Here is a 23,612-nt window from a genome sequence, read left to right as displayed (position 1 = left end):
ATTATAGACAACAGTATTTCAAATATAATTATTGAGGAAATTAGGGAATCTAATTGTTGGAATTTGGGTGATTAATTACAAGTCTGGTAGGAAGGCTTATTATCCAGACATCTTGATGCTAGTGACAAATGTTTCTGTGTAAAAAGTAGAGACAAGACTGAAGCAGAGAGAAATATGGCAAGTTGTAAACCACTTCCTTGTGGGCAGAACTGAAAGCCTTAGACCTGTGTATGTTTGGTATAATGTGATGGTAATTCTTTTTAACTTTTTTTAAACAGATTTCTGTCCAGCAGAGTAATCAAATGCAAGAAGAACTGATCGTCTACATTCTGAGTGCTGTCCTTGGCAAGACCTCTGTAAGATACTGTATGCTTCCTCCACCCCAGACATTCTTCTGGGGTCCATCTGAGGTCAGCAGTGTGAAGATGACCGGTGCCTTCTTAGCATGACGACCTTGGACCATGTGATTGCTACCCGTCAGTCAGAGTGGGTCTCCTTCAATGAAGAGCCACTCTTTCCTGTCCCTTCTGAGGGTAAGGAGTGCTTTCATCTCCTAAAATGACACGGTTTGTGAAGAACACTCCCTGTTTGCTATGAATTCTACTTGATCATTCTTTGAATAGGATCTTAATAAAGGAAAAAGATCCAGTTTGGCCACTTTCCTGACATTTATGAATTTTTCCATTTAGAAACCCAGAGGAAGCATCTGACTAACCTTAGGGCCCTAAAAAGGGGTCTGAAAACACCAAAGTATTGGTTCTTTTCTTCCAAAGAATGTAACGATATTTATGAAGTACTTTACTGGAAACATTTCTTTTGGTTAGTCCTCCAGCAATTTAGGTTTTCTCTAGTTTTAACGTGTATTGTTACAGTGGCAGGCTCTGGAGCCATTTTGCTTGAGCTCAAGTCCCAACTTCATCACAGAAGAGTGGTGTACCCTTAGAAAAAATCACTTCTTTAATCTCTGTGCATAGTTTCATCATCTGTACAGTCATCACAGTACCTACCTCAGGAGTCTTTGTGAAGACTAAATGGATTAATATTTTATAAAGTACTGAGAACAGTGCCTGGCCATTGGAGGAAACTCAGTATTATCAACATTGATCACAATGAAGGTGGTTAGGGAACTAGGGTTCCCGGAGGTACGGAGAGGATCCAGGAGATACCTGCAAAACTGTGTCATTTTGTTCTGTTCTGCGTCAGCTGCCGGTACCATGTGAAATCATTGCATCTTCATTTGCAGTACTTGAAAAGTATAAATCTATGGGTGTGCCATCCGTAGATGGTGTCTGTGTGACTACTGATCCCTTGAATATGGCAAATCTGAATTAAGAAATGCTAAAAGTGTAACATACCTATCCTGAATTTCAAAGACCTACCTAGTTAAAAGAAAAAGATTATCTTAACAATTTTTTATTTCTATTTCATTTTGAAATTATAAATTATACATACTGGGTTGAAATGCATATTATTAGAAATAGTTTCTGAGCCTAGAGATATAGCTCAGTGGTAGAGTACATAAGCTAGGCCCTAGGTCCCATCCTCCTGCTGTTCACAAAAGTGCCAGGTGCAGAGATGCATACCTCTGATCCTCGCTATTCTAGAGGCTGAGACAGGAGAACCACGTTTTCATAGCAGCTTGGACTACATAGCAAGATCCCGTCTCAAAATTAAAAGAAAAAGGATGGGGATGTAGCTCAGTAGTAAAGCACTTGCCTAGCATGTGCAAGGCCCTGGGTTCAGTCTCAAGTACCACCCCCAAAAAATCTCCTGATTCTTTCCACTTTTTCAAATGTGGCTACTAGAAAATATAAAATTATAAATGTGATTCAATTTTTATTTTTACTGTGCAGTGCTAGTCTAAAGGCTGTGATTACATCAGGTCAATAATGTTTTTGGCTAGTGGTAGGAAAAAGTTGTTTGCTTTTTAAAAATTCTCAGGTAGCAAAATTTATTTTGTGTAGTACACCTGTCATGAATTTTAGCACACTTATAGATTTATATATCTACCTCTGTGTCCCCCGCCTTTTACTTTCAAAAAAAAATTTTGAGGGTATGAAATATACCAGGAAGAGCCTTTATGTCACACTGAGCTGGTCATTAGTGCAGAATTTGCACCTGGTGCCTACAGACTCTAGTGCAGATTGGATGGCAGAGTTTTAAATTTGAATTCAGTGTGTTTAGTCCAGAGAGAAGCTCAGCCACAGTCTCCACAGTCCCTGTTGCCTTTATTTGTCCCACTCAATTCAGATTTATCTCTTGTTGGAGCTCTACAGGCATTCGCATTTGTGATGTCCAAGCACTGGAGTAGATGCTGAGATGAAGAGTGACCAAGTGGGGTGTAGTGGCACGCAACTGTAACCCCAGTACTCTGGGATGCTGAGGCAGAAGGATTACAAGTTTGAGTCTAACCTAGGCAATGTAGCAACTTAATGAGACTCTGTCTCAAAATGTAAAAAGCTCAGTATGAAATTAACACATTTGATCCCCAGTACCATCCAAAAGTTTTTTTTTAAGTGACCAGAACTCTTCTCAGCCTGCCCAGATACTGACTGGGGACATGTTGAGGGAAAGTTCTTGAGCAGAGAGACAGCTCAGGATAGCTGTTTCCCTTCCCCTCCCTTGATAGTGGCAAGTCCCAAAGTCGCCCCTTGACTTTGCCTCTCAGAGACAGTTTGATGAACGTCCTTCCTCATGTAACAGTGGCATTTGGTCTCTGTTTCAGGGGGAGCTGAGGAACAACTCCCGGGACTGTCATCTTCCTCAGACCAGTCTGAGAGCTCCTCTGCGGAAAACCAGGCAGTGGATGGAGGCTCTCGGGACCTTTCCCACTCAGAGCAAGATGATTCCTCTGAAAAGATGGGCCTCATCTCTGAAGCAGCTTCTCCTTCTGGGAGCCCTGGACAGCCCCCACCTGACCTGGCCTCGGCCATCAGCAACTGGGTTCAATTTGAAGATGACACACCCTGGGCCAGCACCTCACCACTGCATCAGGAAACAGGTGGGACAGGTAGAGGCTGGCCCCGTGCCCAGCGGGGTACTTTCCATGAGAGGTCTAAGGCAGCCAGGGTTCTGTTTACCTGTTCCAGAGCTGGAAAGCACCTGCTACATAGGAAAGAGCAGACAGAGACATCATCTGCTTTTCACTAATTCTGTAACTTGGGCTGGGCTTTAGCTCAGTGGTTCCACCACCTGCCTCACAATTGCAGGGACCTGAGTTCGATCCCCAGTACAAAAAAAAAAAAAAATTCTGTGACTAGTTTTTGTTGACATAAGCATACAAAAGATTTTACATGTTCTGGTATTTTCAACCTCTACCTTTGTCTTGGCTATTGATGTGTCTTTGGAAGGTTACCTACATTTTTATCTATTAGAAATTGGAACTATGTTTACCTAGCATCTAAATTGTAAGCTCCTTATACACAGAAACAAATGTTTCTCAAAGTGTGGCTTACTGGGCATCTCTAATAAAGTTCCCAGTGAAACTAGTTAAATGTGGGCATTGTCATGCCCCAACCTCAGGAGTCCAAGTCTTCAGGGATAGAGATGGTCATAAATGATAAAGCTCTTATGTTATGGCCCTAAAACGGCCAGCAGTTGCTCTAGGAAGCTCAGAGAAGGCAGGGAATCACTAGAGCCCACCCTTGTGACCTGGCTACTTAACTGTGTTAGGCACTAAAGCATGCCAAGGGTGATGGGGGATGACCTTTGGGACTGTATTAGTTTTCTACTTGCTGCTGTAATGAATTACCAGAAAAATTAGTGGCTTAAATAACACAATTTTATCATCTTACAAGTCTCCTTTTCAGTAGTCCATATGGGTGTGATTGGGCCTAAGTCAAGGTGTTACAGGGTTGCATTCCTTTCTGGAGACTATAGTGAATCTTCCATGCCTCTCACAGCTTACACAGGCTGCCTATGTTCTTTAACATGTGATCTTTTTTGTGTCATCAAAGCCGAGAGTGCAGCATATTCTTGAAGTGACATCATTCTCTAACTTCTGTCCCCCACCTTCCATTTTTAAGGACCTCTGTGTTACATTGGGTCCATGAGGTCCTCACCTCAGGTCTTTTACATTATCATGTAGACAAAGTCCCTTCTGCCATGTAAAGTACCATGTTCACAGGTTCTGGGGATTAGAATGTGGATGTCGTGCAGAGATCTATTAGCAAAAAGCAGAGGTGGTATTTTTTTTCTGTTGGTTGTTTAAATGTTTTGCTAGTTTTAAGTCATTACAAATTATTAGTTTCAAAATATGTTTTTAACAACAATAAAAATTGATTTAAGTAAATAGAAAGTATGATGTTACATAATAAACATTTCAGTTTTTTCATAATTCTATATTTAGATATGCTTTTTTCATTTAAGCATCAGATTTTCAGTGAATTGTTGGTAGGAGAACTACAACAAAGCAACCTGAATGAGTGACAGGTCCAGACAAGCTTCCAGTGTTGCTGGAAAGGGCGGAAGTAATCCTTGCTGACACCTAACACTGCCATGACTTCAGGATAAGCATTATACATGGAGGGAAAAGTCACAAATGCAGCTGCTATGGCTTGAATGTCTCTCTAAAGTTCATGTTGAAATCTAATCTTAAATGTGGGGGTAGTAAGAAGTAGGGTTTTCGGGAGGTCACCAGAGCGTGAGCGTAGAGCTTTTGTGAGTAGGATTAGTGTCCTTAAAGAGACTTAAGGGAAATGTTCCTCCGTTTGATAACACAGTGTCTGTCCCTTTTGCCATGTGAGGACATGATTAGAAGGTGCCACTCATAAAGAATAGACCTGACCACATAACCTACTGTTGCCTGGCTCTTGGGCTTCCCAGCCTCCAGAACTGTAAGCAACAAATTCCTATTGTTTATAAGTTATCATGTCTAAGATAACAGTGGACCCAGGTAGACCACTCTATTTTATTATAGCAGCAGGGACAGACTAAGAAAACAACAGTGAATTTGTATAAAAGTATGTTTTATGCCTGCGAGGCAGGAACCACTGAGCTAAATTCCTGGCCCTGTTTTTTTATTTTTAATAGGATAGATTTATTGAATATTAACTCTGGCACTATTATCTCATGTACTCTTTATTATAATCACATGAAGAAGGTATTAATAGTCTATTTATCTTTCCATGAGAGATCAGTATTGGTTTAGGAATTTGCCCAGGAATTGCCATAGGAATTTCTACCCTATGCTAGAAAGTGCCAAGAGAGAGCTTCTACGGCTGGCTCCGGGGGCTTGGATGGCCTGGAGCATGCTATCCTCGCGTGGCTGTTAGGCTGCAGATGCTGCTCCATGCCATCTGCTCCCTATTGCTTCGGAGGTGAGGGAGGTGTAAGGGCTGGGAGGTAAGGAGTGAGTGGAATTGTGTTTCTCCCCCAATTTGCCCTAAAATGGCTGTGCTTTCAGCTCATTGTTATATTCCTGGCCTTCTGATTCTTTCACACCCTGCTTAAATCTTACTGGTAGCCTAAAAGACTTAGGACAGGTAGTTCAATTTCCTTTAACTCTTCACTACTTATTTTTGCAAAACTAATTTTGGGGTTAGGTTCTAATCGTGTTTCCTCCATCTGAGATTGTCCTGTTATTGACCATATTTTGATATATTGTTGAGTCTTTGGCAATGATTATCTCATCTTGGTCTCTATACTCCTGGGCTTCCCCAAGGCATCTGTGGGGTAAAAATTGTTTTCATAATAATTCTGAGATGTTTTTGCTTTTTTCATTTCACTGGAATTTGTATCAATGGAGCAGAAGTAATGACAAGTTAAATTTCTGTCCATTATGTGCTCATAGTTTAAAAAAAAACAAAGCTTCAGTTTCACTTAGCAGTAGTTTTGACAAAAGAGCAGAAAATATTAATTTTATTAAATCCAAATTCTTGAGTATGTCTTTTTAAATATTCTCTGGGACAGTCTGGAAATTTAGCAAAAAAGAACTTTTGTATCTTACCAAGAGCATAATATTTGTTTTTTTAGGAAAAAGGTTATATTGAAAAATTGGGTTTAAAGTAGTTTTTAATTAAAAAAATCAATTTATAAATCAAAATAATGCAAAAAAATCTTTGATGAACACGAAATGTTTTAAAGACATGATCCAGCTATCACACGACTCTTCCACACTACCATGGCCCAAATTCTGGCTCTAGTTCCAATAAAACTTTATTTATCAGGTAGTAAACCTATTGGCCATAGTGTTTGCTGCTTTGATTTGACATTTTCAGAATATTCATTGAAATGTTACTTTGATAACTGAATTTTTGGGCATTCCCTAAATTTTGTACCCAAGGCAAGTGTATCATTTGCTATACCCACATTCCAGCCCTGTGTTTTTTTGAAGATAGATTCATTGGTATTACTAGAAAACAAGTCATCACATGTGCAAAAACCTAATTTTGGCTTGAAAATTGCTCAGACATTAGTAACCCCGTCTGTTGCCATGTACGAAAATTTCACTTACTGTGGGGCTGGTACTGTGGGGCTGGTACTGTCTGCCTCAGAGGTGATTTACCAGCAGACTTGATAACTAATGGGTGAGGAAGAAGCCAAATAAACCATGCATGCAGCTCGCACCCTTCTCACGTAGTGTTGCTGATATAGGAACCTGTTAGCCATGGAGGACTCTGCAGAGCATTTGGGTGATTTAAAAATTTATTTTTAAATAAAAAAATTGAAAAGCAATAAACCTAAAGACCAAATCCCAAGCCTGCTGATAGCCAACTCAACCCTTCAGTGAAATTACCGAATAATAGGTGACATAGCGCGTTCTCATTACCCAGACTAACCTGTCCCACATAGGCCAACTCCTTGGATTTCTTCCCTTGGACTGTATTTAACAATGAGGAAGAGTGGTTTGTAGCCCACTCAGCATGGACAGTGCAGACATTCCTCAGTGTGGACATTTCTGTCCTGGAGGCTGTTGGGCGGCTCAGGTTTTAATTGGACTCCAGAATGTTCGGACACATGTCCTGTGTTACTGTCACCACACATGCATTTGCAAGCCTTACACAGAAATAACAGATATGTGCAACAAGTTTCCTCGCAGTGTCAGAGACATTGTGAGACTTGTACTCACTACTGCCTGCTCAGTTCTTTTGGTAATGCTAAGTATATCTTTAGTAGTGCTAGGCATAGTAGGCTGCATAATGGCACTCCAAGACCTCGGACTCTTAAGGGCTTAGTCTTTGAAGCCTGTAAATGTTATCTTATTTGGACAAGGGGTCCTTGCAGATGTAATTCAGTTAAGGATTTTGAGATGGGGAAGTAATCCTGGGTTATCTGTGTGGGCCAGAAATGCAATCACCTGCCATGGTAAAAAAGTGGCAGAGAAGGATCTTGCCCACACAGAGGGGAAGTCAAAGCCTTGATGATGCTGACCTTAACGATTGGGGAGATAAAGCTATAGCCAGACAGTGCAGGGAGCTGCCAAAAACCAGCAGAGGCGAGGAACAGATTCTTTCCCTCAAGCCTGTGGAGGGAGTGTGGTCCTGCTGACTTCTTGATTTCAGCAAGGGATTTTGATTTCAGACTTCTGCCCTCAGGAACCATGAGAGAGTAAGTTATGATTCATTTAAGCTCCCGAGTTTGTGGTCATTTGTTATAGCAGCCACAGGAAACCAAGGCACTAAAAGTCTAGTTTATTAAAATGGGACCATTTCCTTAAGGTTGAGAATGAGTTGGCCTGGTCCAAGGAGCATCTGTAATAACACAGGCTGTTTGGAAGCACATGTGGGCTCACGACTGTGCCTTACATGCAAGCCCTACAGCCCTTTATAATTTATTCATTGTGTAACTGGATATTCATTAAGCACTTTTTCTCTTTAGTTCTGCTAGGTATGGATATTCAGAGGCATAGTAGAGTGATCAGAATTTAACAGATCATTGAGCTTCTTTGGGGGCGCTGTAGCAAGAAACCAGAGCCTTCTTCTTCCAGTTGATTGTCAACTGCATGTCTTCTGCTGCATGTCTTTCAACTAATGTTTCTGTGTTGTTGTTTTTGTTAATGGTTTTCATTTCCTGGTAGCTGAAAATTTGGAACTGAGTCTAAGGAAGCAGTAAGTATTACAAGTATTGGCTTCAAAGGTTTATATTATAGCCTGGTTGATTTACTGTCTCTTTCTGTGAAGGATTAAGTCAGAATTCCCAGTGCCCTCATATGCTAGTCATCAGTTACTTCCAGGGCCTCCCCAGAGCTCTCAATTTTTCCCTAGACCAGTGGTGCATACTTGGCGGAAGTTCACAGCTAGGTGGTCTTGTATGTAAAAGGAGTAATCTGGTGATTTTTTAGTCTGATCTGACAATCTGGAAATTAATTGTTCGTCAATACTAACTTCTCCACTCTAAAAAAGTTTATTTTTTAGTTTCTTAATTTCCATCAGCCAGATCTTCCATCTGTTTTGGGCCCTAGCTTCATCTACGTACATCAAGTAGACTTCTTTTAGTATGGATAACACATTAAAAAAATGGAATTGGGAAAAAATGAGAATCAAGACTTGTCATGTAGAGGTACAAGATCCCAACAATGAATGTAACTGTACTGTATCCCTAAAATGTACCAATAAACTCAATTAAAGCTGGAAAAAAAAATGGAATTGGTCAAAGAGATGGCTGACATGCTGTGTATAATGTACAGAAATTCAAAATCTTTGTTGTAAGTCTAGAGTATGTAGGTTCCTCTATCTGTGCTTGCAAGTGGTGAGGTTTAATCAGAGAAAGTAATTCTTTTTTTTTTTGGTACTGGGGATTGAACTCGGGTCCTTGTGCTTGCAAGGCAGTCCACCGAACCACTGAGCTAAATCCCTGGCCTGAGAAAGTAATTCTTTACTTTTGCCATCCTCCCAGGCACATCCCCTGAGCAAATGGACTCTCTCCTGTAGTGTATAGTTGCAATGTTAAGTTTGTCCCATTTTGCTCTCCATGTCTCATTTGCTTCTATTAAATGTCCAGACTTTTAAATTAGATATTCTTGAATCAGGTGAAAGGGAAGAATGATTATCCTGGTACCTGTACCATTCAACTTCTCTGGATTTCCTTTTAGGAGGTCTTTGCTTAAGAGAAATAGAGGAGAAAATGACCAGAAGTAGGACTCAGTGCATTTTTTTCTATCTTGATTTCTGGAAGGACAAGAAGCTTTATTTAGCCAGCTGTCCCATACCTGAACATCCTAACTTACAAAGAAAAGCTAGAAAATAAAAGAATAGCACACATACATGCACAAGGAGTAGCTACGGGGAGAAACTGATCTAGGATATTCCTTCCCCTCCCAGTTTCCTTTCTTCCTCTCTTTGAAGTCTTTCTGGCAGAGAGCAAAAAACAAAAGAATTTATCTTTTAAACTGTTCCACCTAAGAATAATGCCAGGGGAGCATTGGATTTTAGCCTGGAATGAGAATGTACTATTTTCCCTAATTAAAATGCAAGGAGGCTGTAAGCCCAGTGGAGTTAGGGACAAAGGGACTGTCATTAATGGTCGATCTCTTATTTTTATAGTATTTAAATGGCCAGAAGCTGCACTAGGGAGCTTAAGCAAGCCAAGGGGTTGTTAGTCCTCACCCTGGTGGCCTGGCTACTTATTTTATGTGCACTGACGCACATAAAATAAAACATTTTAAAATCCAAGGGTGATTGGATAACCAGGAGCAACAGTTGGTGGGCAAAACAACTTTAGAAATGCCCAAGTCCACCAAGGGAAGAGCTTTCTTCTGGACTTTAACTAGGTCAAGATTTGAAGTGAATAAGTACCATCATGGTTGGTCTGAGAAAAGGCAATATGTGATTTCCTTCAGAAAAATATGATTAAAATAAAACGAGAACAACTAAAGTATTTTTATAACTTTATGGAAAAAGGAGTAGGTGTCAATTCTTAGGGCCTGAGGATGCTGGGAATAAGGAAGCAGATAAAATCATTCCTCTTGAATCTTTCATGAAAATTGGTTACTCTATGAAATAAACTCCCGAAATGTGGTAGAGGCCAAACGTGAGGCTCATCTCTGAATTGATAGGTTTGAACTATGTTGGTAAATGTTATCTTCAGGAAGACTTTTATTAAAGAATCATAAATGTCAAATACTTAAGACTTGTATTTTAGCCACAAGAACACTGTTCACGTCTCAGTATGATGGTGCCACAGGATCTAAGGTTCTGTGATTAAAAAGTATAAACAGATTTAATGGGAGATGTGTTTGCTAATCTAGATGCATAGATACTCTGCTCAATCATGAGTAGAACCAAAGTGCAAGAACAAACAACAACAATGAAAACCCACAAATAATTTGTGGCAAATCTGTTCAAATATAAGTCGAATTTTCATATTGTTCTGTAAAGAAATATTTTTGATAATGAATCTCATCCCAGCTGGAGTTTTATCCATACTTAGTCCATGAGCAGTACTGTTCTTGACTTTTCCTTGCTGCAAAGTTTAACTAACATAAATAAGATCTCCTCGTGCTTTAAAATTCCACCTCAGTGGGGCATAGTGGCACACGCCTTTCATCCCAGCACTTGGGAGGCAGAGACAGGAGGATCACTGTGAGGTTCCAGGTCAGTCTCAACTACATAGTGAGACCCTGTCTCCAAAAAAATAATTAAATGAATGAATGAATGAATGAATGAATGAATGAAATAAAATTCTCCCTTGTGCCAGGAAGAATATAGCAGGTCAGCTTATCTCTCACCTCAAATCTTTAGGAAGGTGCTCTCCACTGACATTGACATTGTCAAATAACATTGACATTGAGCATGTGCATTTTACAAGTGTGCATATACTTAGTGTTTGCTGGTGCTTACTTACACATTGACTAAAAGAGCAGAATTCATTCCAAAAATTTTTAAAAACCCAACAACAAATTAAAGCACTGTTATCAGCGTAGGCTTCCTGTTCATTGTCATTTTATGCTCTGACCTTCCTTCACGGAGGTGACAGTTTTTAGCAAGGCCAGGGTTGAATTGGACCCATTATGCAGATACTGCAGGAAGTGCATAATTACAAACAAACAAAAAAAACCCTTTCATTTCCGGAACATTTGTCCCATAGCTAGCCCAAGCGAAACAGTAATATTCTCTTGTGCTTCAAATATCTTCCCTGAAATCTTGGTCTGAAGCTTTCCCATTATGTCTGGGGTTGCTAATTATCTGGGCCCAGAGAAAGAAGCGCTTGTTTGGGGAAGGACCAGCGATGAGGCCAGCCATGGAAAAGGGAGGCAAGGGGTGGCAGCTGAGGGATGTCATCAAGACCAGCGCAGTGGTTCCTTCTGCCCTGCAGTTCATTCTGGCTGTGGGGGTGGGGGTGGTGGAAGATCCCAGCCCTTGGGTGAATGTGTAGACAAGGCCCCTGCATTAGCATGCATATGTATTTCCCTTCTCAACAGAGCCAGTCTTATTTTCTTTTAATACCTTGAATTGTTCTTCTCAGCTTCTAAATGTAATTTATGACCTTTCTGGAGCACGTACCCAACCGAGCCCTTCCTCTCTGCTGGCCTCCTCTCTGCTTTTACCATCCATCACGCCTGCTGCTCCAGACAAGTTCATTGCTGCTCTTTCTGTTTGTTCTGCCCCGAGGGCTGTTCCTGCACATTTTTACTCAGAATTCTGCTCAAGCTTGGCCTCCTCAGGGAGGCTCAGAACACTCCATGCCCACCTCTAGCTTTGCCTGCCTTAAACTTCTTCACAGCTTGTGTCTTTTCCTGAATAAGGTCATATGCTTACTAGTTTGCTTGTTTATTACTTCCCTTCCCCTTGGAGGGAAGACCTTTGCCCGTCTAATGTAGTCTCTATCGAAGAACATGGTGCTTAGGAATTTAGTAGGTGCTTACTTAGTACCTGTTGGGTTACTTCGTGAAAGTGAACATGAAACCTAGTGCAGACATCTCAGGGGCTCCCGCTGATGTGATATTGGGCAGGCACACTGTGAGGGATGGCTGCTTAATGAAGTCAGCATTGGTTTTTTTTTTTATTTTGTTTTTGGTACCGGGGATTGAACTCGGGTCCTTGCGGCTTGCAAGGCAGGCCACCGAACCGCTGAGCTAAATCCCCGGCCCTGTTTGTTTTTTTTTAATAAAATAAGCAAGGAAACTAGATCAGGCTGTTACCCATCACAACTTTTTCTTATTAACTGTTACTATGAGTTCATAATTTCCCATTGTCCTGTTCTCCATACATATGTACCCATATACATTTGCATACACATTGGGACATGCACATACGTACACACAGCATATATAGTTACACTGTACATGATCACATGCATAACATGACATACAAGGGAGATCACCATATTTGGTGAATATTTAAATTTGAAAAATGTATTATGGTCAAAGATACATTGCTGTAGTGGCACTGCACCTGCCCTGAAAGCACAAAGTCCTGAGTTCGATTCCCAGAACTGGGAAAAAAGATACATTGCCATTAATCCCCCTAAGAAATCCCATCTCATTTTGAACATACTTATCCTGTCTTTGTTACCACTTTCTGAAGTGTTTCTGTAAGTCCTCTTTTGTATCTTTATGAGATGTGATCAAAAATACCGTGAATGCCGCTGCCTAGTACCATCCACTGGAAAGACAGGATTTTAAGAACATTATGGTGTGTCTTCATCCACCTTCTTCACAGCTCTGGCACTGTGCCAAAATAAAAATGACTATGAAATGTTTTGCATCAAGTGAGGACATGGAGACAGCCACAACTGCACAACTAAAGATACAAAAGATGACTTCCAGAACGGCTTCAGAAAGTGCCGAGTGATGGGATAAATGTGTTTGAAGTGAAGAGGAATTTCCCAAGGGGGATTAATGGCAACATGCCTTTTACAATAATGATTTTTCTAAAATCTCACATTCTTCAGATTTTTTTTCTATTTTCATTTTATGAAAAAATTTTAGGGCTGGGGATTTGGCTCAGTAGTTCCAGTCCCTGCCTCACAAGTACAAGGACCCCAGTTTGATCCCGGGTACCAAAAACAAAACAAAACAAAAATTTTAAAATAGGAGATTAGCAATACTTAAAACACTATATATTGTTATCTTCAAAGTAGTTACTCCTAGTACAAGATAAGGACAAAAAAGCACCAGGAATCTGGCTTAGTGGTTCTGCCACCAGCCTTCCCAGCACAAGGATCTGAGTTCGATCTCTGGTACCAAACAAAAAAGACCAAAGGACAAAAAAGATTCTCATTGTATTTTTTATCATACCTCATACACATGTATGCATACACATGTAAATACATAGCCACAAACATATATATTTTCCCCTTGGCCTGCTTCTATAAAGTACATCTGAAAGTGTCTGCTATAGTTTTGTTGTATTTAAAGTATTGTCATGCCATGGGGGAGGGTGGGGAGAGTTCTCAAAGATGAGTTTTTCCAGCTCTGTAAGAAGAACCTTAAAATATTAACTCTAGTCTCCTCCTCTTCCTCCAGAGAATGCACTAGCTCATCCAAATCTTATCCTCAATGTGCAGCACAGAACACAATAAGCCACCCAAGCATTCATCAGTTAACTCGTGCATTCATGCAAAAAAATATTTAGGCCCTGGAAATATAATTATGAGGAAGCTGGACACAGTTCCTGCTCTCCCGGAGTTGAGGTCAGCTAACAGTTGGCAGCCTGTGGGAGTTGAAACCCTGTGGGAGCAAACAAGAACTCTTTTGAACCAGTCCTGGTGATAGCTGCAGGAGAACCACAAATGAAGAGTTGAGTGAGATCTCTTTTGTGTTCACCAATGGATACCTTTACAACACTGAGAATAAACCACACAGCATAAGTGATTAGATATCAGAGTCTCAAAACATGTAAGTATTTAACATTTTAATCTATCCAGGATCCCAGAGGAGAAAAAACACTTGTGTTAGCTGAGTTCGCTGTATTAGCTGACAATTTAATACATCCTCACGGTGTTGCTTTACGCGCCCACTAAACACCAATCACTGCTCAAAGTAGGGTGGATAGAGCTGAATATTCCAGCCCCTGGAACACACATTCTGCTGGGGAACTGCTCTAGGAACACGATAAAGAAGTCCATACAGAGCGTGTCAGGAAATATGCTAAGTATGAGGTGAAAGAAGAGAGTATGCTGAGGAGGCTATAAGATTTTTATAAAGTCGGGGTTACTTTTCAAGAAGTAAATAAAAGTGAAGACCTGAGAGAAGTGAAAGAGTGAGCCTGCCTGAAACTGGGAGGAACTTCCAAGCAGACAGGACGGAGGTGAAAAACCCCAAGGGCAGCCTTGGTCATGCTGGTGACTGGAGCAGAGTGAATGTAAGGCAAAGCTTATGGCGCCTTAGTGGGCAGAGGGTGCAGTAAGGATTTTGACTTCGAATAGTGGTGAAGTAGACGCCACGGCAGGGTTCTGAACAGAGGCATCCGTGATCCCGTGGCAGTTTTTATAGAGCAACTATATTGAACTGTGTAGCTTGCTGTCAGGTAGCCATTGAGAGAGGCATGACAGAGGATAGACAGGAAGAAGCCAGATTCAGGCCAGGGAGGCAAGATAGGTCCAGGTAAGAGATGATGAGGACTTGGTCCCAGGTGGTAGCTTGGAGGGGGCTGGGAGTGAGCAGATTCCAGATGGGTTTTGAAAGTACCACTAACAGACCTTGTGATGGACCAAGTGTGAGAAAAGCTGAGGATAACATGATGGTTTCCTTCTAAGCAGCTGAAAGGATGAAGGAGCTGGTGTGGACTGGGTAACAGCAACTTAGTTTTGGACAAGTGAAGTTTGAGATCAGAGTGGAGGTTTATGGCAGATTGGGACATACGGATATATCTGGAGGTGATGATGCCATCACTTGGCAGACTCAGTACTTCCTCTTTGCCGAGCACTTTTCCCAAGTGCTTTACAAGTATCAACCTAATCCCCTAGTGGGGTTTGCACTCTCTTAAGTTCCATTGTATAGATGAAGTCATTTGCCCCAGGCAACAGCTAGATCCAGCCAGTGCACCGAGCAGGGTGGATTTCGGGCCTTTGTTTTTGACCTTGAGGAAGGAAGAGTGGTGGATTTTTATCTTTCTTTCACTTTTTTTACTGAGGGGATGTGACTGTGATGGCAGCGACCCACTTCTGTCTTGCTCAGGCCTCAAAGGTCTGGCCCCCGAGAGATGAGCAGCTGCAGGCTCAGCACTGTTCTTCCTCCCTCGTTTCAGCCGAGTGTGTGGCCTGAGGACACTCAACCAAGAACGTAAATAGAACAACTCACCTGGGATTTGGAAGCTGATAAATAGTATGGATTAGACCACATGAGAGCAGTTTAGCAGCCACGGGGACTGTGCCTCTCCCAGCTGTGTTACTCTTCATTTCTTTTAGGAGAAATATCGTTGTGTTATCTAACTAATGTGAAAATACAAATGATTAAACTGTTTCCTTTCGGAGTCTTTTTTGATATGTGGTTTTAATAAGTTCACCACTGAATACATACAAAAGGATCGTTATTAAAATATATGAACATATAAAGGAGAGCAGTATGACCCATCACTCAGTTTAATGAGTAGAATATCGTCGTCATCTTGGGCCCCCGCTATGCCTTGCAGATCACCTCCTCCTCCTCCTGTCCCCACACCCCTTTCCCCCTTCCCTACACCATCACCTCCCTGAGCCTCGTAATAATAACTTGATTACTTCTCTGATGCTTTTCTTGACAGCTTTTCTACCTACACATGCATCAGGAATGATATAATTCAGTTTTTCCTGGTTCTGAACTTTGTATCAGTGGAACAATCCTGGAGTTACTACTTTGTTACTCTTTTGACACAACATTATTTGCGGGATTTGACCAAGTTGTTACCTGTAGTTATAATTCCTTCAGTTCTCATTGCTTTCTGTTTGTATCCCACGGTAGTTCAGTGATACACCACCATTTATTTACCCATTCTGGTCCTGACAGGCATTTGGCACTGAGGGGTGTTCTTGGATGAGCCACCCCTAGCTGCCGCCACCGCCGCCGCCTCCTCTTCCTCTTTATTCTTCTTCTTCCCTCTTTCCCCATCCCTCCCTCCTCCCTTCTTCTTTCTGTGTATGTCCTTAACTTGTATCCAGGTGAACATGTCCAAGTGGCGTCTCGTATCAGAGTAGGAGTAGAGTGGCTGTACCGCAGAGAAGTGTTCATTCTCAAGTCGATGAGGTAACGCCACGCTGTTTTCTAGAGTGGTTCCTGTTCGTTCTCCCTCCGTTACATGTGACAGATGCTGTGGCCCCACTTCCCCGACTACTTTGGAATTGTGACATTGTTTTATTTTGGTCATAGGTGGGATGAGAGAAGAGGGGGAAGGAGGAAGAATAATAGAATCTGATGTAGTTTTAATTGGCACTTCCTGGATTACCGGGATGAGCATGTGTCTGTGTGTGTGTGTGTGTGTGTGTGTGTGTGTGTGTATACGGTTTAGATTTTTTCTTTTCAGAAAATTCCTATTTGAGGGTGTATGCCTTTGAGTTCTCTGCAGTTCTCTTGTAATTTTCTCAGAGGTCCTGGTTGATATGTGTGGTAGATGTCTTCTGCCCTTTGGATAGACCTTTCATCCCTTTTATGTTGCCTTTTGGTGGAAAAGGCATTCTTTTTTTTCATGATATGAAATTTGATATTTTTTTCTTTTATACTAAGTGCTTTCTCTGTCTTGGTAAAGAAAATCTAATCTTTCCTTACTCCAAAATCATAAGCATATTTTTCTTCTGTAATATTTCTTCCGTAGTCTTTCACACATTGATGCTCAGTCCACCTGGAATTAATTTTTCTGTACATGAAGTACAAGTTTAATTTTTCCCACATAGATATCCAATTTTCCCTATAGTATTCAATTATGTTATTTACTTAAAGATATATATTTATATCATTAAAATCTCCACTTTATTCTTGTTTAAGTAGTGTGGTTCTTCTTAATATGAGGAAAAATGTGCTAAGATTTTGAGATTGCAGTTAACCTTTAAACCAACTTGGGGAAACTGATGTCTTTATAACATTTATTCTTTCAGTCCGTGTGTGTGTGTGTGTGTGTGTGTGTGTGTGTGTGTTCTTTATTTAGGCCTTCTTTATGTTCTGCTAATAAACTTTAAGAATATTTCCTCTGAGATTGTTACAATCTTTTGCTATGTTTATTACCACATATGCTTTATATATTTGTTACTATTTTAAATGTTACCTTGCTTTCAGTTTTTGTTTTCTGTATGTATCTTGCTGGTTTCAGAAACACAGTTCACTTTTATGTTGGTTTTTCTTAAATCAAAATTACCTTGCTGAAATTATGAATTTGTTGATTTATCAATTGGGTTTTGTAATTTTGCATATATAAAAATATTATCCAAAAATTGTGAGAATTTTCTTTTACTTCTTTTTGTTTGCTGCTTTACCATACAGGCTGTGACCATAAATATAGTGCAGATTGTGTGTGTGTGTGTGTGTGTGTGTGTGTGTGTGTGTGTGTGTTCTTTATTTAGGCCTTCTTTATGTTCTGCTAATAAACTTTAAGAATATTTCCTCTGAGATTGTTACAATCTTTTGCTATGTTTATTACCACATATGCTTTATATATTTGTTACTATTTTAAATGTTACCTTGCTTTCAGTTTTTGTTTTCTGTATGTATCTTGCTGGTTTCAGAAACACAGTTCACTTTTATGTTGGTTTTTCTTAAATCAAAATTACCTTGCTGAAATTATGAATTTGTTGATTTATCAATTGGGTTTTGTAATTTTGCATATATAAAAATATTATCCAAAAATTGTGAGAATTTTCTTTTACTTCTTTTTGTTTGCTGCTTTACCATACAGGCTGTGACCATAAATATAGTGCAGAATAGGAGTTAATAGATACCACCTTTTTGATATGAATCTTCAAGGGAAAGCCTTCTAACTTTGCATGATGTCTCCTGTGGTGTTTGGGGGTTATCACTACTAGGTTTGGGAAATCTCTTCTTTCTAGTTTGCCAAAAAATTACTTGCCTAGATACTAATATTTGTTTAGTGCCTTTTCTGTATCTATTATGACAACAGTATAATTTTTCTCCTTTAATATGTTACATTGAACTGACTTACATTAATTATGGGGGGTGTCGGGGGTTAAATTCAGGGGCACTGTATCATTGAGTTACCTCTCCAGCCTTTTTATCTTTTGAGATAGCATGTCACTAAGTTGTTCAGGTGGGACTCTAAACTTGTGATCTTCCTGCCTCAGCCTCCCAGAGCTCTGTTTTATAGGCATGAGACACTGTGCCCAGCTTAATCGGTTTTAAAATGTTAACCATTGTATTCATAACAGGACAATGATGTCCCTAAAATGGCTAAAAATAGTTCTTGAATCACAGCAAAAATCCCTTAAATCTTTTTCTGTATGTACAGCATAGCCATACATAAAATACACAAATATACATATAGTTTACCTAGCATTAAAATTTCAAGAATTGATAAATTGGATTTCATTAAAATTAAAAGCTTTTGCTTTGCAAAAGACACTGCTAAAAGAAAAAGGAGACAAGTTACTAAGGTAAAATACCTGTAAACCACATAGCCAACTAGTGATAGATAGTCTAATACTTAGAATATATAAAGAATCTCAATCAACAGTAAAGAATTCTATTCAAAATAGACAAAGGACAGCTGGGCATGGTGGTGCATCCCTGTAATCTCAGCACTCGGGAGGCTCTTGCAGGAGGTTAACTTCATGTTCAAGGCCAGTCTTACCTACGTAGTGAGTTCAGGGTCAGCCCAAACTACATAGCAGGCCCCATCTCAACCCTCTCTTTCCCACGTAGGCAAAAGACATGAATTTGTCTCAACAAGGAGGATATGCAAATAGCAAATAAGCACTTCAAAATATGTTCAGTATCATTAGCTATTAGAGCAAGGCAGTTTAACATGATCAGTCACTACCTATCCGTTAGACTAAAATAAAAAATTGTGGTAGCATCGAATGGTAGATACAGAGAATATGGATCATGAGTATGCATTACTGATAGGATTCTAAAGTGGTGCAACCTCTTGGGAAAACTAAGTTTGGCCTTAGTAATAAAATAAACATGCAAGTACCTGGATGGCCCAGCAGTTGCACTCATGACCATTTATCCCACAGAAGGGGAGACCTATGCTCATACAAAACCCCAAGTACAAATGCTCATAGCAGCTTTGTTTATAATAGCTCAGAATGGGAAGCAACTCTAATGCCCTTTGATGGATAGGAGTCCTTTGATGCTGGGTGAATGGCTAAGCCAGCTGGTGTATCATTACTATGGGATTCTACTCCACACCGAATAGGTGCGAACTATTGATACCTGCAACAACTTGGATGAATCTCAAAGGAATTGTGCTAAATAATAAAAGCTGATCCTAAAATGCTACTGACTGTATGATACTATTTACATGGTACTTTTTTCCCCTGGTACTGGGGATCAAACTCAGGACCTTGAGCTTGCCAGGCAGGCACAGTGCCACTGAGCTAAATTCCCAGCCCCCATTTACATACCATTCTTAAAATGACCAAACTGTGAAAATGAAAAACAGAGGCAAAGTGGTAGGAAAATAGGTGGCTATAAAAGGGCATGAGGCTCTTTCTAGTGTTGGCCCTGTTCTGTATTTTGACCATGGTAGTGGTAGTGGAAGCATGAGCCTACACATGATAATACTTCACAGAACTACATGTGAACACACACGTGTGTCCATGTGAACTGGGGGAATCTGAGTGACACTGAGGGATTATGTCAGTGTCCTTTCCTAGTTGTGATATTCTGTTTTTGCATTAATAATCTTGAGACTGTTATGTATATACAAATTCAGAATTATTTATTTCTGATGAATGGAACTTTTGTTATTTTGTGGTAAAGTCTATAGTTTCTGATATAACCGTATCATTTTGTTTTCATTTTTTGTTTCAGTGTGTCTTTCTCATCACTCCATCACTGATGATTCTTTATAGTTTAGACATATTACGCACAGCATACTGAATTTCATCTGTCACTCAGCCTGACAGTCTTTCTCTTTTAACTAGAAGAATTTACTTATGTTTATTATTAAATAATGATAAGTTTTATGTGTTTCATCTTATGTTTTTCTCATCTTTCTTTCCTACTTTTAGTTTGTCATCTTTGTTTGTCTAACTTGTCTTTATTTTCCCTTATTCTGTGATGATATTTTCTCTGGATATGCAGTCCTAACTTGATGGTTATTTCTATTTACACACTGAAGTACACCCTGGCTTCTGTTTCTGTTGAAGAGCTGAAGTCAGTCTAATCATCCTGTTGAGAGCAAGCTATATTCTTTCTTTAATGGCTTTTAAGCTTTTTCCTTTGTCTTGGTTTTACAAAATTTTGATGTCTACTTGTGATTTTCTTTTTAGTTTCTCTGCTTGACATGCCTTGGGGTTTCTAATCTGACAAGTAATATCTTTCACAAAATCTAGGAAATTATCAGTTGGCATTTAAAAACTAGTGCCATTTTTTCTGTTCTTTTTAGGAGCTCAGATATAAACAAGACTTTCTTATTATGTCTTCTATTTGTTTTTATCTCCCTGTTTTCACTTTTTTGTCTCTGCTGTCCCTTCAATTTTATATTTAGGATAGTATATTTTTTCTTTTCCAGAAATGTAGTCTTCTTTCAGTTCCACCTGTTTCTTCCTCATATTCCCAATTTTTAAATTTTCTTAAATAAATATTTTCTGTTGAATAGTTTTAGAGCCTGAATTCTTTGAAGTTCTGATTTTTAGCTCTTTATTCTGAATACCTTGCTTGTTCTTGTTTATGGTAACTTGGCGTCAGTATTTTCTGATTTTATCATTATCATTGCTTTGTACACATCAGTATAGGAGCTGTCTGCCTGAAGGGCTGGTTTGAAGCTATCCTCCAGAAAGGATTATTTGCTTTTCCCAGGTATCAAAGGCCACTGTCAACCTGGAAATACTTTAAAATCTCAGGCTGCAGGTTTTTCAGATTGCGCAAGTGTTGGCCACGCAAACCCCTTCATGAGACAGTTTGTCAGGTGATACACTATTTCCTTCGACCCTACACCCAAACAGGAGGCAGATCGTTTTCTTTGCTCTCTGATCTTAAGGGTGGGGGCTTTTCCTAATTTACTCAGTCAGCCTTTTTGGAATTCTCATTTGTGTTTCAGATTTATGTTAGCTCCCTCATCCTGTGACCACAGGTTTTCTTCTCCTTTGTCTTCTTTACACAAGGCTTAAAATACCGGGACTCAAGAGTTTCTCTGGTTTGTTCACAGTCTGGAGCGTGGACAATCAGGTGGTATGCTTTGCTTATGTTTCTGGGTTCCTGCTTTCACCTGGCCTTGGTAACATTTTACTTTCTTGCTAGTCTTGTAATGTATTTAAAATAATGTGGCTACATCTTATCTACAATTTTATTTCCATAGTACTTCAAAATTCTAATCCACTATACAATAGGAAATGGCAGTGCTATAATAAATTCTTACAAATTCAGTGTTGCTTTTTTAAAAATTATTTATTTATTTATTTATATTTTTATTTTTCTAGATGGGGTGAGAAAGTAGAAGTTGCAGTATGTATATGGGTCAGTTCCCTAAAGTGAATGTAATTAGTATGTGTTAAAAACATATGCCAATAAATTTTTTCTCTTTTAGTATTTCAGTTTTATCTGTGCTTGTATAGGGGTTTTATTTATTTCATTTATTTATTTTTGAAACAGGGTCTTGCTATGTCGTTCCGGATGGCCTCAAACTCACTGTATAGCCCAGGTCAGCCTTGAACTCACGGCAATCCTCCTGCCTCAGCCTCCAGATTGCTGGGGTTACAGGCATGTGTATAAGGGTTTTATACCTGCCAGTTTAGTTTTAACAATCTGTATTTTAATATAGATCATTGTAGAATGATTTGTGATGCTTCTGAATACATAACCAACAAACCAAACACTCACTCGTACTGGGCAGTATCCTAGGAATGAGAGAGGTAACAAATATATGAGAAGCCCTGTCCATAAGGATTGTCGACTCTAGTATAGATGACACAGCTATCTAGGACATCAGATAATGAAGCTAAGAAAAAACAGAGGGAATAACTCAGGAATAATTTACAAATAGACTGACATTTTTAAAGAAAAGTAGGTACAAGCTATGAGCCCATCAGAAAAAAGACCTAAGTGTTTTATAAATGCCTAACAAAATAAGGACTAGAATTTTCTTTAGTTTTATATTTGCACTTTGTCACAGATATTGCCATTTATCCTTTCTTCTCCATTAAATCTCAATTTTCTCTTCTTAAAAGACTAATGTCTACAATATATAAAGAATTCAAAAAATTAGACACCCTCAAATTTAAAGTTTAAAAATGTCCAGTTAAAATATGGACATCTGAAATGAATAGATACTTCTCAGATGAAGAAATACAAATGGCCAATAAATACATGAAAAAATGTTCAACTGGCCATTCAAGAAATGCAAATTAAAACAACACTGAGATTCCATCTCACACCAGAAAGAATGGCTGCCATCAAAAACTCAACCAATAACAAATGCTGGTGAGGCTGCGGGGGAAAGGAACCCTTCTCCATTGTTGGTAGGACTGTAAACTGATACAATCACTATGGAAATTAGTATGAAGATTCCTCAAAAAACTAAAAGAGATTATATATGACCCAGCTATTCCTCTTCTAAGTATCTTCCCAAAAGAGTTAAAGACAACATATTACAGTGATGTATGCATACTTGTGTTTATAGCAGCACATTTCTTAATATGAAAACTTGGAAACAGCCTATATGTCTGTCAACAGCTGAATGAATTAAAAAATGTAGTATATATACTCAATGGAGTACTACTCTGCCACAAAGAAGGCTAAACGCGAGTCACTTACAGGAAGATGAATGTGCTTTGAGACCATAATTTTAAGTTAAGGAACTCAAGCTTAAACATTGCATGATTTCTCTTATATGAAAAACTCAATATTGTATATATGTAGTAGGAAAAAAGGTATTGTAACCCAACACTGACAATGTATCTAAAAGTGTATATTGTACTGGGTACGCCTGTAATCCCAGCACTTGGGAGGCTGAGACTGGAGGATTACAGCAAGGTCAAGGCCAGCCTAGGCTACATAGTGTGTTCGAGGCGAGTATGAACTACATAGTGAAACCCTATCAAAAAATAAAAAGTATACCTTGACTTAATACAATTGTCTTAGGTGCTTTGTGTTCTTTGGCCCATTGGTTTTCAAGCTATATATGTAATTAACTTTATAAGGTTTTATAAAATAAATAAGTAAACCTGATGCTAGAAAAATAAAAAGGGGGTAGAGAAAGAGGGGAAAAAGAAGGGAATTAAAATGTATTATGTATGTGTACCAATTCCCTACAGTGAGTGTAATCATTATATACTGCAAACGTCTACTAATAAAAGTTTTAAAAAATCGCAGTAGCAAAAAGAACTTTCAATCTCCTGTATTTTTTAACCCAAATACAATTTCATTCTCCAGCCAAGAATGACTATAATCTTGGCAAGTTTCTTACCCTCTAAGATTGTTTCCCCTCTCTAAAATAAGACCACTACCTATTTCTCTGGATTGAAGGATAAAACAAAGTAACTATTGTAATAGTGCTTGACCTTTGAATGGACATTCAATGTAGAGTGATTTCTTTCATTTTTAGTCCTTCGCTGTCCACACTCTTCAGTGCTTGATGGTAATTGTA

General features: G+C 39.3%; 1 protein-coding gene across 3 annotated transcripts in view; it reads left to right on the top strand.

Moving 5' to 3' along the window:
- The first annotated feature begins 282 nt into the window (after window positions 1-282).
- The window catches only part of Gtf2a1 (general transcription factor IIA subunit 1), a 170,724-nt gene continuing 147,394 nt past the window's right edge, over window positions 283-23,612 (top strand). For all 3 annotated transcript variants that reach the window (XM_033766721.1, XM_010616246.1, XM_010616245.1), the window contains exons 1-2: window positions 283-533; window positions 2,726-3,001. In XM_033766721.1, coding sequence (XP_033622612.1) covers window positions 446-533; window positions 2,726-3,001 — 364 coding nt within the window. In that variant the 5' untranslated portion in view covers window positions 283-445. The remainder of the gene's footprint in view (window positions 534-2,725; window positions 3,002-23,612) is intronic.

This window comes from Fukomys damarensis, unplaced genomic scaffold, assembly GCF_012274545.1.
Source record: "Fukomys damarensis isolate Sample0158 unplaced genomic scaffold, DMR_v1.0_HiC HiC_scaffold_21, whole genome shotgun sequence".
Classification (NCBI taxonomy): domain Eukaryota; kingdom Metazoa; phylum Chordata; class Mammalia; order Rodentia; family Bathyergidae; genus Fukomys; species Fukomys damarensis.
Note: the sequence above shows the minus strand (reverse complement) of the source record. Positions and strands in the feature narration are given on the sequence as shown.